Source organism: Oncorhynchus kisutch, linkage group LG23 (genome assembly GCF_002021735.2).
Source record: "Oncorhynchus kisutch isolate 150728-3 linkage group LG23, Okis_V2, whole genome shotgun sequence".
In the NCBI taxonomy this organism is placed as follows: domain Eukaryota; kingdom Metazoa; phylum Chordata; class Actinopteri; order Salmoniformes; family Salmonidae; genus Oncorhynchus; species Oncorhynchus kisutch.
The window spans coordinates 25,872,530-25,892,603 of record NC_034196.2 but is presented as its reverse complement, the minus strand read 5'-3'; the positions used below and the strand labels follow the sequence as shown (position 1 = coordinate 25,892,603).

At 42.0% G+C, this 20,074-nt stretch overlaps 1 protein-coding gene across 4 annotated transcripts in view; it reads right to left on the bottom strand.

Moving 5' to 3' along the window:
* The window catches only part of mast4 (microtubule associated serine/threonine kinase family member 4), a 173,450-nt gene that overhangs the window by 123,805 nt on the left and 29,571 nt on the right, over positions 1 to 20,074 (bottom strand). For all 4 annotated transcript variants that reach the window (XM_031803041.1, XM_031803042.1, XM_031803043.1 and 1 more), the window contains exons 2-3: positions 8,299 to 8,446; positions 4,014 to 4,138 (exon numbers count right to left, since the gene is read on the bottom strand). In XM_031803041.1, coding sequence (XP_031658901.1) covers positions 4,014 to 4,138; positions 8,299 to 8,446 — 273 coding nt within the window. The remainder of the gene's footprint in view (positions 1 to 4,013; positions 4,139 to 8,298; positions 8,447 to 20,074) is intronic.

The window sequence follows — 20,074 nt, the reverse complement described above, 5'->3', positions numbered from 1 at the left end:
TGCTTCAAACTCCTATGACCCTTTTGAGAACCCCGCCGTAATTAATTAATAATTCTAATGATTCTGATGATAATTTGTATTCTCCTAAGAATATTACAATTTAGCATGAGATACATGGGCCAAAGCCTATATAGAGATTGGATACATATAAAGCTGACATGGACAGCCCTGACAGGATCTTCCAAAAGAACAGAAGAGGATTTTGAGAAGGCTAATGTGTTTTTTCATATATAAAAATTGTGTAACATGGTCCCTGGGGCTAAACAGCCCAATGCTGCAGTGAAATGTTTCATTTGATGGAACAAAGACAGCTTTTCATATGAGATTGATTCGTTTTTAAACTGTGATTCAAGTCCCCAAAACTCAGGATACCTGCCGACTGAGAATGCATATTCTAATATACCTCTTACAATTCAAGTAAGTCATTGAGCACCCTTTTTATTTACCAATAGCAACCTGGTTAATAATATTTCCTACTTTTCAGACATTGTGATCTGGAATTCTGTAGCAATGATCCACAATCATCTGGTCCCACAGAAAGCCATCTCAGGTGCAACAAGTTGTGCATGGTCCCTGACAAACACGAAAATAAAAAACAAAACTGTCCCTGACAACAGTACTGTACACAGACTGTTCTCTCAAGGTCAAATATGAATCACCAGCATTTATTATGCACCCAGTTTCCAGACAAAATAATACCATGACTCTAGAGATGGCGTTCACCTGAGAATTTACTACAGTACTATCCACTCTAAAAGATGCTATTAGGATGTGGCCATGCATCAGCGATTCGACGCGTCCATACCGGACTGTGTAAGCAGTGGCGAGCAGCATTTCATTTCTTCAGGGGGGGCTAGGGAGACACAGAGGCATGCAAACAGACCGATAAGGATAAACATTGCCATCAGTCGTGCCGTGGACTGATACCTCAAGCTACACACCAATCAGACAACACAGATCACTGACAGTTATACAAATACATACCTACTAACATGCAGATATACAACCCTCAACATGCACACAAATATTCATACACACATACAAAGATGACCACGTAAACCGGCGCAAGCACAAATAAGCCACCCATGAGAAACAATAGATGAGAAGGCGGCTCCTATCTCAGCCCTGTGTAATGACTTTCTGTTTGTGCTGCATTGACCCTGGCCTCAGCAATCATTCATTTCAATCAGCCCTTGCTACATGGTGTCTGGGCTCCTGTTTACAGGGTCTGAGGAGAATCTAATAAGATGTGGCAGTCTCCAGGGAGGCTCTTCACCCACCACTCCACACTCACCTCTGGGGAGGGGGCATGACCTCATGGAGACTTTCTGGAGAACAGACGCATTGGGGACCTGATATTAATGTGGATCTGATCGCATGATATGACGGGGAACAGATATGATGGGGACCTGATATTAGGACAGTTTACCAAACCAGCACTAACCCAAATTATTGAAATTATTGACTGATAATTAAGCTGTTGGGTCCCCAGAACCCAGGATTGGGAAACACGATGAGGATCAAACATTGACCATATGGTGATCTTTTGTATTTTTATTGAAAATTATTTTACCAGGTAAGTTGACTGAGAACATATTTTTTTCAGCAACGAGGGTGATAAATGCCATGAGATCTTTAGTGGGTTCAAGGTCTTTGGGTTCTTACAGGTTCTGTGTCTTTGGATTCTTATGGGTTCAATGTCTTTGGGTAAAGTCCTGTTGAACTTTTACTCAATATCTTAATTATTTTCATTGATTATTTGTTAGATTGTGTTTGGAAAAAGCCAAGATCAGGCATGTGTACAGGATGTTTATACATCCCTGTGCCAAATACTCAAATACTGTATGAATACTCTTTCAATTAATATACATTGAGGATACTTGTTTGTTTTTCATGTGTCCACATAACACTGTATATTGAAGAAGCACATTGAATCTCATTCACAAAGACCCATGTGTTCATCAAGGCTCTGATATGCATGCACCTCAAACAATGAGTGTCTGCTGGCAAACTCCAAACAGCACACTGGCGCCCCCGAGTGTTGAGAAACATCAAATCAAAGTTTATTTGTCACCTGCGCCGAATACAACCTTATAGTGAAATGCTTATTTACAGGCTCTAACCAATGGCGCAGAAAAAAAGGTGTGTGTGTGTGTAGGTAAGTAAAGAAATAAAACCGTAGTAAAAAGATATTTGAAAAAAAGAGTAGCAAGGCTATATACAGACAGCTGTTAGTCAGGCTTATTGAGGTAGTATCTACATGTAGGTATGGTTAAATGGACTATGCATATATGATGAACAGAGAGTAGCAGTAGCGTAAAATAAGGGTTGGCGGGTGGGACACAATGCAGATAGCCCGGTTAGCCAACGTGCGGGAGCACTGTTTGGTCCAGGGCAATTTAGGTAGTATGTACATGAATGTATAGTTAAAAGTGACTATGCATATAAGATAAACAGAGAGTAGCAGCAGCGTAATAGAGGGGTTGGGGCACACAATGCAAATAGTCCGGGTAACCATTTGGTTACCTGTTCAGGAGTCTTATGGCTTGGGGGTAAAAACTGTTGAGAAGCCTTTTTGTCCTAGACTTGGCACTCTGGCACTGCTTGCCATGCGGTAGTAGGGACAACAGTCTATGACTGGGGCGGCTGGAGTCTGACAATTTTTAGGGCCTTCCTCTGACACCGCCTGGTGTAGAGGTCCTGGATGGCAGGCAGCTTTGCCTCAGTGATATACTGGGCCGTACGCACTACCCTCTGAAGTGCCTTGCAGTCGGAGGCTGAGCAATTGCCGTACCACAGTGATGCAACCAGGATGCTCTCAATGTTGCAGCTGTAGAACCTTTTGAGGATCTCAGGACCCTTGCCAAATCTTTCTGGTTTCCTGAGAGGGACTAGGCTTTGTCGTGCCCTCTTCAGACTGTCTTGGTGTGTTTGGACCAATCTAGTTTGTTATTGAACATTCAGCATGTTCGATATTTGCTCAGATCCAAACTGCTGTCTGTAATGCTATAAATTGTTTGGTTTACAGAAACATCCACACAGATGGGCCTTCTCTGAATCTCCACATTCAGATGAAAGCAAATCTCATGACATGACATGATTTGGGAAAACACTAATGAAAGATGTACTCTGAAACACATGGTTTTAATAAGTACTGTGAAACACATGGTTTTAATAAGTACTCTGAAACACATGGTTTTAATAAATACTGTAAGTATTTTTCTGCCCAACTTCCATTGTATCCAAGAGTTAATGGAAACTGAAATTCAAATTTCTGGTTTCTCCCTCGTTTATGCACCTTCGTTGGAAAGCAATGTAGAGGCTGTATATATATATTTTCATTTGTCCAGGTGAAAACACAAACAGATAAAACCCCTGGGCTGGACTGAGTGACTCATATCTGGACAGAATTGGCTTAGCTTCAACCTCCAGTGACTTCGCACTCGTTTGAAATGGGACAGGAATGACATCCTTTCCCATTAAAAGTAAAACTGGGCTGGCTATCGTTTTGTTATCTGAAAGGACACAGGCGAGATGGGTGATATCTGACTTAAAGTGTGGTTGACGCTGAAGGTCGAAGTGAGACTAGTCACTGGTGACTGGGGTCATTTCAGACTGAGGGATTAGTCCATCTCTGCTACAATCAAGACCTCAGACGGATCTCCTTTAAAACCACTTCACAGAATCACCTTGATTTTCTATTTTTGTGGAATCATCTTCAACTGCGCATTGATTGTGGGACGTTAAGGGCCTGAATACTAAGGCTCTGACAAAATATGAATCACTACTACTATAACCTTGAGAGGAAGGTAAAATAACATTTTGTTTGCCATTTTTACTGATTGACAGTTGCTGTGTATTCATTGTACTGAAATGCTGAATGGCTTGTATGCCAAAAACTTCTGATAAATACATCAATCAAAGACATGATTAACAATACCCTGGTCTCAACATCAAAGCATGGGGGGGACAGAGTGAGGAATCATGGGATGTCATGACCCATAAGTACTCACCAGACTAGAGGTGAGTGAGGGGGCGGACTTCCCCAGGGTGGTGGAGCACATCCGCACCAGGTTGGAGGTCTCTGAGGGGGTCTGCCATGCCTGCTGGGGGGACACATAGGGCAGCAGGTACTTTCCTATAGGACAAGACACACAACAGTAGTTCATCTAGAGAGAAGATACTTTTTCCTGTAGGACAAGACAGACACCCAGCGTTTCCTTCATCTTCATTCAGCAGCAGTGTTGCCACCACTCCCAAAAAGTTATGTGGAAACTTCTACTAAAATCAGATATGAAGTATGTAGAAAAGATAACGGAGCTATATTCATTTTTAAACAAGACAATCTTTGAGAACTAACAATGACCCAAATAAAAACTCGACAGTCTGCGAGAATGTCATGGGGCCCCACTGATTTAATTAGGTTTGTCTCACTCAAAGAGCATAAGAACAAGGCATAAGACATTGTAGAATTGTAGGAAATTAGCTTTAAAAACAGATTTTTTTTACTGATTTTACTTTGGGTGGAAAAAGAATACTAGAAGCCAAGGATACATTCACACTACGAGGATACCTGTGGCCTACTCACACCATTTCCCATGTGAACGGATAATAAACACAAGGTCAAACAAAACACAAATGACATTATCACGGAGTGCTTTACAGAAATTAACTAATCTGGTCTTTCTCCTCTCCTTAAAACAGAGTAGGCTCACAGGGGGTAAATGAGGCAGCAGTGAAAGTCAATCCACTTATGAGATCAGTGACGCTACAAACATTACACAACCACGAGGCATACCTGAACTTGCACAAAGACCCAGATTATATACAGGAAGGATACTTTCACTGATTTACGAGATATATATACACACATATATTGTTTTATTATAGTATACCTCAAACAAGAAAGCAATCCCATAGATGAATAAATGATTAAATAGAAAAGGAGGAGATGGTGTCTGAGCACAGGGATGTTGAAGAGATGTTTGATAAATAGAATCCTAAGATTAACAAGCTCTGAATAAATACATATTTCCAGGGGAAATATTTTCTCCTTTCATAAATTTCTTTCCCCAAGTGTTTTCTCCCAGTAACAGTCGCTAGATGGCAGTAGGTCCACAGGTGGTACGATTACCGTCAACCACATTTTATTCCGTTATGGAATCGGCTACGCAGCGTAGAGCCCAAATAACGTGTGTGTGTGTGTGTGTGTGTATGCCCTTGTAGTCTGGATTATTGTGTCACACTAGGTCTTATGTCATTGACGCTCCTGGCAGTAATTCGTCTCCCTGGAATTTTGTGTAACCCTCCGGGCTCCTCTCATCATCCCTCTCATCCCCTCTAGACTTCCATGTGTGTGTTTATTTCCATTTCCTGTTGAAGGAAGCACAGCAAATCAGCGGCCAAGATTGGAGGATTAACAGTCCTGGCAGAGTGGAGGAGTGAAAGGGGGGGGGGTGTAAGCTGGGTCTGGTCCTGGGGAGGGCCATGGTGTAAACTGGGGTTTGGTCCTGGGGAAGGCTGTGGTGTAAGCTGGGTCCTGGGGGGGGGCATGGTGTAAGATGGGGGTTTGGTCCTGGGGTGGGCGCGTGGTGTAAGACGGGGTTTGGTCCTGAGGGACCGAGGTGTAAGAAGGGATTTGGTCCTGGGGGACCGTGGTGTAAGAAGGGATTTGGTCCTGGGGGGGGCCGTGGTGTAAGCTGGGGTTTGTTCCTGGGGAGGGCCGTGGTGTAAACTGGGGTTTGGTCCTGGGGAAGGCTGTGGTGTAAGCTGGGTCCTGGGGGGGCATGGTGTAAGATGGGGGTTTGGTCCTGGGGTGGGCGCGTGGTGTAAGACGGGGTTTGGTCCTGAGGGACCGAGGTGTAAGAAGGGATTTGGTCCTGGGGGACCGTGGTGTAAGACGGGATTTGGTCCTGGGGGACCGTGGTGTAAGACGGGATTTGGTCCTGGGGGACCGTGGTGTAAGACGGGATTTGGTCCTGGGGGACCGTGGTGTAAGACTGGGTTTGGTCCTGGGGGACCGTGGTGTAAGACTGGGTTTGGTCCTGGGGGACCGTGGTGTAAGACGGGGTTTGGTCCTGGGGGACCGTGGTGTAAGACGGGGTTTGGTCCTGGGGGACTGTGGTGTAAGACGGGGTTTGGTCCTGGGGGACCGTGGTGTAAGACGGGGTTTGGTCCTGGGGGACCGTGGTGTAAGACGGGATTTGGTCCTGGGGGACCGTGGTGTAAGATGGGGTTTGGTCCTTGATCTTGACTTTTGATCACAGACTGAGACCTTGGTAAGGAGGAGTGTGGACTCTAGCAAATCAATAACATTAGCTGATCACAAAAATGCCAGGGGGACAATGTCAGCAGGTGCGGCCTTCAAAAGGACTGGAATTTGATGACCTAAAATAAAATACATTTTTCCATGTTGTTCAACATGTGGTCTACGTCCCTCCAGCTCTGCCCATTGAAGCCAGTCAGACAGCGATAGAGTGCATAACGTTCCCTTTCACACTCACTGCATTTAGATATTCTTGGTAAACACGTCACCTGATCTGCTTTAGTCTACAGCCTAAGAAAGACCTAGTGAAAAATTAACACTGACGAATCGTGCCAACTCAGACAGCTAGCTAAAATGTCCGATCGTCCCTTTAAGTAGGATGCAATTAGACAGGTGAAATGAAGAGTCTGATCACATTTGATACACCTTGCAAACATGATGCACACCGCTCTGACAAGTAAGAATTCAACCACTTACAGAGAAGTGCCTTTGTCTAATTTGGGATTTGAAATATGTGGCTGAAGTAGCAAATGTGTCTTATTATGTTGGTTCTGTCTGCCATGCTTGCACTAACAAAATTGTCTGCACTGCAACGGTGCTGTGAAGACAAAATTAAATCAAATGGGCGGATGAAATGGGTGCCTAAAATGTGCAAATGATGAGGCGATGGAAACGAGAGCAACAGATGAGTTCAAATGAAATGTCAAAAACAAGCGTCAACACCTCCCTGAGAAGCTATTCAACTAAAGTCACAACCAACAAGTGTAGGTAATACCATGGTGAAACGAAAATGTTCTGTTTGCCTATTGTGTGTATGCGTTTAATTTAGTGTGTGTGACGTGGTTGTCCTTGCATCATGCTTTACACTCAACTCAAACAACTATTTAGCCTTTCCTATCTGTCGAAATAACCATATATCCCATCTCCTTTACTCTCCCAATCGCTTTCCACGAGTATAATAGCCTGGCTCATGAAAAGAGGCTATTGAGCGCTGTGTGACAAGACTCTACAGTAAGCCTAGGCGCATTACACATGCATGAGCCTTGCGTTACCAAAATGTCCTGCCTTTCAAATGGGCCTTGCCTCATGCATTTCAAAAGAGGCAGATGGAGATGTGATGCTGAAGAGGATTTTTACCCATCTCCATGAATGGTGACCTCACAGCACAAAAGCACTTATCTTGAGAATACTTCAGGTAGGGGGTTTGTTTCTCTCCTGTTATTAAACCATGCAACATCATTTTGTAAATGGATTGTGTGTGTGTGTGTGTGTTTCTTTCAAACTGCCTACCATAACTAGTCACCAATTGTTTTAGTTGAACATCTCCATGAATGCCTTTTCCCTCTGCAAAAGTTATCTACCTCATCACAGACTTAGGACACATATCTACTTCTCTACCTGGGTCCTGTTCAGTAGGGAGAAATATTTTTAAACTGGGAGGCACAACCTGAACTTGTCCACTAAGAACACAGATTTCTGATTCCCGTTGAAAAGTGTTGTGCTACAGTATGCCCTGCTGAATACGACCCCGGTGTTCTAAGACATGTCCCCTCCCCATGGCATCCGGTGCCTTGCTGTAAAGCCTGGGGGAGACAGGATGACTGACAGAGACAGGGAGGAAAATGGTGAACCTTTCTTCCTCTCAGTGAAATGGCTTCCTCCCCAGTACTCATTACACACCAGCCAGGAGAGGATATCCCTACTTAGAGCCCCGGTCGGAGTACAGCCCCAGTTCACTCCTCACTGCATTACTATCCAAACAATCGAACAAAACATATTGAATGGCTCACCGTTCATATCGAATTCACTGGGAAATGGTCAGAGTGAAGCATCTTCTTGCTCGTGTTTGTGTGTGTGCCTGCGTGTGTGCATGAGTACACATTTGCATATGCGTGTGTGTGTGTGTGTGTGTGTGTGTGTGTGTGTGTGTGTGTGTGTGTGTGTGTGTGTGTGTGTGTGTGTGTGTGTGTATATGCTTGCATTTCTGTGTGCATGTACTGAATGTGCACCTGCGGGGTAGATATGATTATTACCTGTGAGAGCGCCTCCTAGGCTTCCCCTGCGGAGGTTGTTGCCGTCCTCACTGAGCTGCCTCTTAAACTTGAGGGCGAGGCCGTGGATCACCTCAGGGTTACTGGACTTGCGGAAAGGCATGGACGGAGGGTACAGGATGTTATCCAACTGCAGGAGAGAAAAGTAGGATGTTAGGTTAGTTCAATGCATCCCAAATGGTGGATCAAGAACCACACTGGTGGGTCATGGCAAGAGCTGGGTGATATATATATATATATCAAATTCATTTGATTAATTCAAATATATGTTTTTGAGCCATATTACAAATGCCTGTATTGCAAGAATCAAGGTTTTGTTATTTTTCGTTTTTATGAGCGTTTATGTCCACTTGTTGTCATGTTGTATTTTTGGTCTCGTCTCCTTTGCATAAAACAGCATAAAACAATAAGGAATTGGCAACTCATTCTCAATAAGGTAGGCCACTTGTTTTCAACATCTGAACAAAGTGGACAGGCTAACATGCTTTTCAAACAGTTGGAAACAGACAGAAGGGTGTGTTCACAACAATTCAACCTTATTAACGAGCAAATAGACCCGAGTTGGCTAAACTTGAAATATAAAGATTAGCTGGCTAATCACTAGCAGATGGGCTTGAGACTGTTGAGGAGTCCTGTGTTAATTTTCTATAGCATAATGACTGCTACAAGAAGTAGGACTGTCCCCGACAACAACAAAAATCTTGGTCGACCATGTAGACTTTTTACATAGTTGGCAACAGAAGTTAGGTTTGTATCATTTTCATTTAGGATTTGGATAGAATGTTGATTAACCACATGACAATAATTTAAAGAAAGACAAATTCACTTAAACTGTTCCACGAAAATGTGCATACGAAATCCATAACTGGCACGCAGATCGGTAGAAAATGGTAAGACAAATTGAAATTCAACATGAGAAAGGCTGCCGACTCCTCATGTAGCCTTCAGGAGATTAATGGCAGAATCTACTAAATCCAGCAGGAGGAGAATAGTTGGGTCAGGTTCAGGTTGTTCCTTCTGGTTATCTAGAGCTCTGGCATCCGAGGCATTCGTCTTATTTCATCAAACCGTAAGCTTAAAGCATCAGACAAGCTCAATGCATATGGTTGATTTTTATTAAAACACATTTGGTGTGCCTATATATATGTAAAAAAAAATACCTAGGTAAAAGGGAGTCAGATGTGAGGAATACATTTGACAGTTGTGGAAAATACTGGAGATGAAGAAAAAGAAGGTAAGGAGCCAGCACTGAGTGCATATTCCGTGTGCCAAGCAGGTGCTTTTAGATTACAATACCAACCGCTTGGAACAAATGTAAAACACTAAATAAATAAGTATACCAGAATGTTGTAATAAAAGTTTTTGTTAAACCTTTATTACCACAAAAACTAAACAGTCATTTCCCGAAAAGGAACAGTTCATTTACTGTTTAAGCTAATTATTCAAGACTTGCTTTATTTTATAAATAAAATGCTTGATTGCATTTCAAATCATGACTCATATGCTGTGTGATGACATGAACAAATTAATGATTGATTGATACAGTATTGAAAAATACAGTACCAGTCAAAAGTGTGGACACCTGCTCATTCAAGGGTTTTTCTTTATTTGTACTATTTTCTACATTGTAGAATAATAGTGAAGACATCAAAACCATGGAATCGTGTAGTAAGCAAAAACAAGTGTTAAATATATTTTATATTTGAGATTCTTCAAAGCAGCCACCCTTTGCCTTGATGACAGCTTTAAACACTCTTGGCATTCTCTGAACCAGCTTCTGTGCCTTGTTAAAAGTTCATTTGTGGAATTTCTTTCCTTCAGTTGTGTTGTGGCAAGGTAGGGGTAATATACAGAAGATAATAATTTGGTATTTTACCAAATAGAGCTATGTCAAGAACAGCACAAATAAGCAAAGATAAACAGTCCATCATTACTTTAAGACATGAAGGTCAGTGAACACGGAACATTTCAAGAACTCAAAGTTTCTTCAAGTGCAGCCGCAAAAACGCTATGATGAAACTGGCTCTCATGAGGAACACCAGAGGAAAGGAAGACCCAGAGTTACTGCTACTAAAGAGGATAAAGGAATTTGAGTTACCAGCCTGAGAAATTGCAGCCCAAGTAAGTGCATCAGAGTTCAAGTAACAGACACACATCAACTGTTCAGAGGAGACTGTGAATCAGGCCTTCATGGACGAATTGCTGCTGAAGGACACCAATAAGAAGAAGAGACTTGCTTTGGCCAAGAAATGCGAGCAATGGATATTAGACAGGTGGAAATCTGTCCTTTGGTCTGATGAGTCCAAATTTTAGATTTTTGGTTCCAACCACCATGTCTTTGTGAGATGCAGAGTAGTTGAACGGATGACCTCTGCATGTGTGGTTCCCACCGTAAAGCATGGAGGAGGTGTGATGGTGCTTTGCTGGGTGACACCGTCAGTGATTTATTTAGAATTCAAGGCACACTTGACCAGCATGGCTACCAAAGCATTCTGCAGTGATACGCCATCCCATCTGGTTTGCACTTAATAGGACTATCATGTGTTTTTCAACAGGACAATGACCCAACACCTCCAGGCTGTGTAAGAGCTATTTGACAAAGGAGCAGAAGTCTGACGAGAGCAGATACAAATTAATTGCTTTAACTAATTATAGCAAATGTTTAAAAAATGTTGCGCAATGTAATAAAGTAACGACTTTTCAAATAAGTCACACGTTATGTTTGCTGACAATTTGTTAGCTACGCTATCCTTACAAACCGCATAGCATATCATTTCAGCAATATGTACCGGTATATTCGGCTACTAATACATTGAACAGTATAATAACTATATGCTATACAACGTTCATTGTTTTGATTATTTATGTCATTCTTAGCTTAGCGGTATAGTCCTTATGCGTTCTCAATGGATGTTGTAAATGAAGTCGTAAGATGTCTAGCTAGTAATTTCTTACGCTGACAAGCTAGTAAAAAGTTGCATAGCAACAGCATCAACTTCCAGTAAACAGGTGAAAGGCTAGAATACGCAACTGAAAGGATACAGCTCATTTACAGTATACTAAAATGAACTAATAGTATATACTCATTAAGTATGTAGTATACAGGATGTTAGTATGGGTATTCGAACACAGCTTGGGTGGATATAGGCGTACAGTAATACCCATAAACAAGGGGTTGAATTTCATGTCACAAGGCTGTGTTGATATCTGAATGTATACAATAGGAGATCAACTATGATGTGATTACATAAGAATATACTCTGACATATTACACCAATCTATCTTCAAAGCATGTTGTTTTTGAAACAGACAATGGGCGGGTGTGTACTGTAGGCAACACCTATGTAAAGAACAATATGGAGAGGAAGAGGTCTCAAAGATAGAGTATTTAGTGTTCTTCAATGACACAGATGGTGCTCTCAAATGATCGGCCCTCTCCACCACAGCCAGACAACGCTCTTTATTGGTCTGAACGGTAGTATCAAAGGATCAATAGTTAGATTCCCCAAATACAACCATCCTGTTCTTAGTTTACCTTTGTGTTATTTCACTTTTTGAAAACAGCAGGTCTTCGTGACAACTTGAACTTTAGTAAACCTTAACTAATATCTTATAATAACACATCACAGAAGCCCAAATTGACCCAGCTAGGCCTTAGTGCTCCCTAATTGGAGGCCCACGGGCCAAACTTAAGGGCTCTCCAATCCTGTTTCTGAAGAGCTAGCGTCCTGTAGGTTTTCACTCCAACCCTAATCTAGCGCACCTGATTCTAATAATTAGCTGGTTGATGGGTTGAAACGAAAACCTAAAAGGAGGGTAGCTCTCCAGGAACAGGGCTGGAGAGTCCTGGTTTAGTATCTGGTTAAAGTTTTGAAAAGGTAATGCGATTCAATAAAAAGACCACTGAAATATTAGATTACTTCTGTATATTGTGATGTAGGTCTGTTTCTGCATGTGCATTCCTACCATTCAATTCCGCAGCAATATCGTACAAACAATGAGGTACAGGCAGTTTTTTTGTGTATAAAATATGGCTGACAAATAATATTTGGGTGCCATTCCGCCATTGTGAGTATTCAAATATCCCCTATTCCTTACCTATTGATCATTAACCAGATGCAGAGTGGTGAAAAAGCAGATAATACATAACAGATGGACTTTAAACAACCACAGTAAAAATTAAATTAGGTCATATTTGGGCTGCGGCCAGACTTTCTGCTCCAGAGTACAGCCAAGTTCAATAAAAACAAATTGAGTCATAAAACAACCAGAATGCATTGGGGCGGTGTATGATTCATATTCTGACCACTGGATCAACTTCTATTTATATAATAATAATTATAAAACATTGTGCTACAGTATGAGAAAAAGATGACTGACAATAGCCAGGAGTTTAAATCGTAAACATCCATTTCCCTTGAAATAATAAAAAATTGATTTCAATTCTATTAAAACCAGGAAAATCTGGTGAGTCCCCTAGTGACTACACACCCATTCGTTTAATAAATTGTGAAAATAAAATAATGCTCATTAGCAATAAAATGGTCTCATCGTACTTATTAATCAAACAGGGTTTATGAAAAATGTACACTTACAAGTACATTCTTATCCAAGATGGCATAGCAGTCAGTCTGTCTTGTATATTTATATATTTTTATATATTTTTCTTCACATTCTTAAACCTCAACCTAAACCTTAAACCTAAACCTCAACTTCAAAATACTCTCGTGCAACCCGCCTCACCCAATGTGGTGTGGATCTGGTTTTTTTCTCAAGTATTTCTATTTACCTCCGAACTGGAATACATCAACTGAAGCTAGCTAGCTAGCTAGCTAGCTAACTCACTCATCAGCTATGTGAGTCTCGGAAAGCTCTCGCCAGTTGGTACAACGCGTTTCAAACCAAAGCATACCGGACCTATTTTTCTCTCCACATCCCTGGATTCCTACCACAAACTGTGAAACTTTTCATCTGGATCATCGCAGCAAGCTAACCGCAACCCGGGCTGACTACTCCTGGCTAACATTTCTGTCCTGGAGCTAGCACCAACTAGCTTGGAGCTAGCCCATGCTAGACCCATCTCCCGGCTAGGGCTCCTGGGCTACTCCTGAAGCCCACTCCTCAGCTACAATATCCAGACCCCTTCTACTGCCGGAGCGGGGCACGGAATCCTGCCGATCCTTCACGACTGGAATACCGACATAATCTGCCGAAGGATCCCAACAGGCCATTCTGCTAACCGCGGCCTGCTAGCCATCTAGAGCATATTGGACTGTTAGCTGATCCATCGGCCAGTTTCTTGGACCACTATACCCATTTTGCTAATTGGACTTGGAACCCTACTAATTCCAAGAATGATCTACTAATTCAAAGACATCACCGCACGAGGAGGCAAAAACAGACTTTCCACCATCGCGACGTCCATCTAAGGCCCTTATGCTAGCTTGCTAGCCACGGCCTGCTAACTGTCTGAATCGCCGTGTCCCCAGCCAACCCAACCACTCACTGGACCCATACGATTACTTGGCTACGCATGCCTCTCCCTAATATCAATATGCCTCGTCCATTGCAGTCCTGGTTAGTGATTACTGTCTTATTTCACTGTAGAGCCTCAAGCCCTGCTCAATATGCCTGAACCAATGTTGTTCAACCTCCCACATATGCGATGAAATCACCTGATTTAAACGTCTCTAGAGACCATATCCCTCTCATCATTACTCAATGCCTAGGTTTTACCTCCAATGTACTCTCTTCCTACCATACCTTTGACTGTACATTATGCCTTGAATCTATGCTATCGTGCCCAGAAACCTGCTCCCTTTACTTTCTGTTCCGAACGTGCTAGACGGCCAGTTCTTATAGTCTTTAGCCGTACCCTTATACTACTCCCCCTCTGGTGATGTAGAGGTTAATCCAGGAGCTGTAGTGCCTAGCTCCACTCCTACTCCACAGGTGCTCTCATGTGTTGACGTCAGTAACCGTAAAAGCCTTGGTTTCATGCATGTTAACATTAGAAGCCTACTCCATAAGTTTGCTTTATTCACTGCTTAAGCGCATTCTGCCAACACGGGTGTCTGAATCCTGGCATAGGGAAACCACCAAAAACCCTGATATTTCCATCCCTAACTATAACATTTTCCGCCAAGATAGAACTGCCAAAGGGGGCGGTGTTGAAATCTACTGCAGAGATGGAACTCTGCATGCTATCTTACTATCCAGGTCTGTACCAAAACAATTCGAGCTTCTACTTCTAAAAATTTACCTTTCCAGAAACAAGTTTCTCACCGTTGCCGCTTGCTATAGACCACCCTCTGCCCTGGACACCATATGTGAATTGATTGCCCCCCCATCTATCTTCTGAGCTCGTGCTGCTCGGTGACCTAAACTGGGACATGCTTAACACCCCAGCAGTCCTACAATCTAAGCTTGATGCCCTCAATCTCACACAAATTATCTATGAACCTACCAGGTACAACCCCAAATCCATAAACACGGGCACCCTCATAGATATCATCCTAACTAACTCGCCCTCCAAATACACCTCTGCTGTTTTCAACAAAGATCTCAGCGATCACTGCCTCATTGCCTGCATCCGTAATGGGTCTCCGGTCAAACGACCACCCCTCATCACTGTCAAATGCTCCCTAAAACACATCAGCAAACAGGAATTTTAATTGACCTGGCCGGGGTATGCTGGAATGACATTGAACTCATCCCGTCAGTAGAGGATGCCTGGTTATTCTTTAAAAAAGTGCCTTCCTCACCATGTTAAATATGAATGCACTCAAAAAATGTAGAACCAGGAATAGATATAGCCATTGGTTCACTCCAGACCTGTCTGCCCTTGACCAGCACAAAAACATCCTGTGGCGGTCTGCATTAGCATCGAATAGCCACCGTGATATGCAACTTTTCAGGGAAGTTAGGAACCAATATACACAGGCAGTTAGGAAAGCTAAGGCTAGCTTTTCAAACAGAAAATTGCATCCTGTAATAAACTCAAAAAAGTTCTGGGACACTAAAGTCCACAGAGAATAAGAGCACCTCCTCCCAGCTGCCCACTGCACTGAGGCTAGGAAACACTGTCAGTACCGATAAATCCACAATAATTGAGAATTTCAATAAGCATTTTTCTACGGCTGGCCATGCTTTCCACCTGGCTACCCCTACCCCGGTCAACTGCCCTGCGCTCCCCACAGCAACTCGCCCAAATCCAGATAGCTGTTGTTCTGAAAAACCTGCAAAATCTGGCCCCTACAAATCACCCGGGCTAGACAATCTGGAACCTCTAAATTTATCTGCAGAAATTGTTGCAACCCCTATTACTAGCCTGTTCAACCTCTTTTGTATCGTCTGAGATTCCCATAGACTGGAAAGCTGCCGCAGTCATCCCCCTTTTCAAAGGGGGAGACAATCTAGACCCAAACTGCTACAGACCTATATCTATTTTACCCTGCCTTTCTAAGGTCTTTGAAAGCCAAGTTAACAAACAGATTACCGACCATTTAGAATCTCACCGTACCTTCTCCGCTATGCAATCTGGTTTCAGAGCTGGCCATGGGTGCACCTCAGCCACGCTCAAGGTCCTAAACTAAATCATAACCACCATCGATAAGAGACATTACTGTGCAGCCATATTCATCGACCTGGCTAAGGCTTTCAACTCTGTCAATCACAACATTCTTATTGGCGTACAGCCTTGGTTTCTCAAATGATTGCCTCGCTTGGTTCACCAACTACTTCTCTGATAGAGTACAGGGCCTGTTGTCCGGACCTCTGGCAGTCTATGGGGCTGCCACAGGGTTCAATTCTCGGGCTGACTCTCTTCTATGTATACATCAATGATATCGCTCTCACTGCTGGTGATTCTCTGATCCACCTCTACGCAGACACCATTCTGTATACATCTGGCCCATCGATAGACACTGTGTTAACTAACTCCAGACGAGCTTCAATGCCATACAACTCTCCTTCCGTGGCCTCCAACTGCTCTTAAATGTAAGTAAAACTAAATGCATGCTCTTCAACCGATCGCTGCCCGCACCTGCCTGCCCGTCCAGCATCACTACTCTGGACGGTTCTGTCTTAGAATATGTGGACAAATACAAATACCTAGGTGTCTGGTTAGACTGTAAACTCCCCTTCCAGACTCACATTAAACATCTCCAATCCAAAATTAAATCTAGAATCGGCTTCCTATTTCGCAACAAAGCATCCTTCACTCATGCTGCCAAACATACCCTCGTAAAACTGACCATCCTACCGATCCGACTTCAGTGATGTAATTTACAAAATTGCCTCCAACACTCTACTCAACAAATTTGATGCAGTTTATCACAGTGCCATCTGTTTTGTCACGAAAGCCCCATATACTACCCACCACTGCTACCTGTATGCTCTCGTTGGCTGGCCCTTCATGCTCGTCGCCAAACCCACTGGCTCCAGGTCATCTACAAGTCTCTGCTAGTTAAAGCCACGCCTTATCTCAGCTCATTGGTCACCATAGCAGCACCCACCCGTACCACGTGCTCCAGCAGGTATATCTCACTGGACACCCCCAAAGCCAATTCCATGTTTGGCCGCCTCTCCGTCCAGTTCTCTGCTGCCAATGACTGGAACAAACTGCAAAAATCTCTGAAGCTGGAGACTCTTACCTCCCTCACTAGTTTTAGCACCAGCTGTCAGAGCAGCTCACAGATCACTGCACCTGTACATAGCTCATCTGTAAATAGCCCATCCAATCTACCTCATCCCCATACTGTATTTATTTATCTTGCTCCTTTGCACCCCAGTATCTCTACTTGCACATTAATCTTCTGTATGTCTACCACTCCAGTGTTTAATTGCTATTTTGTAATTACTTTGCCACCATGGCCTATTTATTGCCTTGCCTACCTTATTTGCACATGCTGTATAAAGATTTTCCTACTGTATTACTGATTGTATGTTTGTTTATTCCATGTGTAACTCTGTATTGTTGTATGTGTCGAACTGCTTTGCTTTATCTTGGCCAGGTCGCAGTTGCAAATGAGAACTTGTCTCAACTAGCCTACCTGGTAAAATAAAGGTTAAATTTTTTTTTTACAAATTCAGTTAAATACAATACGCAAAAAAACATGACAGATTTATCAATCATGGATGTTGATGCCGAAAAGGTTTTCAACAATATTGAATGGCCTGTTCTATTCAAAACTTTTCAACTTTCCGGATGAAATACATGTCATAAAAAATATTATATAAATGTCCTAAGGCAAAAATAGACAAATAATACATTATCTGATGAATTTGCTTTAGAGAGGGGCACAATACAGGGATGTCCTCTCTCCATCCTGTTTGCACAGGCAATTGAACCGCTTGCAGAAAGAATTAGACAGGACCTAAACATAACAGGCAAACATTGGTGTTGGTATTTGTAAACATTCATTTAAAATAAACTTCTAATATACCTGACCAGCATTGAAAACTCAATGTCCCACTTTCTAAAAATATTTTCAGAATACAAAATGAACTAAATGGCAGTAGGAAAAATAAAAAGAATAACTCATCAATCCTTTAAGTGGAACACAAAAAACATCAAATACTTAGGATGCTTAATAAGTGACAACAAAAATATAAAAAGAACTATCCCATAACATAATCTGAAAACCGATCTAATTAAATGGAACAATCTAGCCATAAATCTTACAGAAAGAATACTTCTCTTGAGAATGGCATGGCTCCTAAAGTTTGTTTATTTATTGTTTAGACATTCTTTAAAAAAAAAGTATACTCGGTCAGACTTTATGTTGTCAAATAAAACATAAAATTTGACATATTCTTGAAAATGTTACTTCTTTCTAAGTCGGAGGGGGGGGTTCACCTTCCAATTCACCTTCCAATTGTATCAACTCGCAACCCAGGGATTTTATTTGGGACATATAGTTACATGCACTAAAGAGGAACATATTGAAGACATGCATCATGCTCATCCCCAGAATCTTTTTAAGTGTCTATTTTCTAAGGATAAAGCTAAGAACATTAACTTCATAGTTAAGAACACTATAACAATATGTAGGAAAATGAAACATACTCTAGAAGAACTAATATCACTCCCTAAAAACACAACCCTATGGAACAATCCTTGAATAACTTCAGAATTCACTGATAAATTGGCCCACATGGAAAACTAAAGGCATAGAAACCGTAAATGACTTGGTAATAGGAAATGAATGTATTTTCATGACATAATTAAAAGTACATTATGGATTGACCAATGTAGATATTTTCAAATCTTTTGGCCAGGTTAATCTTGAGGGAACCCTATTTGAGTCGGAAAAGGACATTCATATGATCGGTAAGAAATACAACACGGTGGAGAGTCTATCCAACTGACAATCTCTTAGAAAACAATACAAACCATTGGAACCAAGACTTAACTGAGAAGAACACAAGCTGGAGAGAATGTTGGAGCATAACTAATGAGAGTTAATGAAAATGTACGCTTATCCAGTATAAACTAATGTGTTGAATTTATTAGACAAGAGACAAAATTCACAAATTCTACAGCACAAGGGCAGAGTCATGGCTTCAGTGTAAAACTAACAATGACTCAATAATTTATCCCTTCTGGGAATGCCATAAAATTCCCAAAAGTTATGGGTGGAGTTAGAAATTTGGCCGTCAGAAGTATTACAAAGCAAATGTATTTCTAATCTATTGGTCTGCATATTTCAAGACATGCATGTGAGGGTGTAATGAGATAACCGATGGGTTCGACGATATTTTTCTCGTCAATCATCTTGAAAAATCATATTTAAAAACTGGAATACAACCAAATCAACAATGGAAAGATCAAATGCTTTATAATCTAAATGTTGAAAGAGTGTGGGCGACAGAGAAACAAAATGGTGCAGGGGGCGTGAACAAGTGGGTCTGGGCAGGTAGGATGTCGTTGATGTTTGTTTGTGGCTGTATACTGTCATATGTATTTAAATATACATAATTTAGTTTTTTTAAATTCCTCACTTTTAATTCTTGTAAAAAATTCAGTTTTAGGTCAGTTAGGATCACCACTTTATTTTAAGAATGTGAAATTACAGAATAATAGAAGACAGAATTATTTATTTCAGCTTTAATTTCTTTCATCACATTCCCAGTGGGTCAGAAGTTTACATACAGTCAATTAGTAACTTGGGTCAAAGTCTCAGGTAGCCTTACACAAGCTTCCCACAATAAGTTGGGTGAATTTTTGCACATTCCTCCTGACAGATCTGGTGTAACTGAGTCAGGTTTGTAGGCCTCCTTGCTCACACACACTTTTTAAGTTCTGCCCACAAATTTTCTATGGGATTGAGGTTCGGGCTTTGTGATGGCCACTTGAATACCTCGACTTTGTTGTCCTTAAGCCATTTTCCCACAACTTTGGAAGTATGCTTGGGGTCATTGTCCATTTGGAAGACCCACCTGCAACCAAGCTAACTTCCTGACTGATGACTTGAGATGTTGCTTCAATATATCCACAATTTTCCCAGCTCATGATGCCACCTATTTTGTGAAGTGCATCAGTCCCTCCTGCAGCAAAGCACCCCCCCACCATGATGCTGCCACCCCCGTTCTTAACGGTTGGTATGGTGTTCTTCGGCTTGCAGCCCTCCCCCTTTCGCCTACAAACATAGCGGTCATGTTGGCCAAACAGTTCTATTTTTGTTTCATCAGACCAGAGGACATTTCTCCAAAAAGTACGAACATTGTCCCCATGTGCAGTTGCAAACCGTAATCG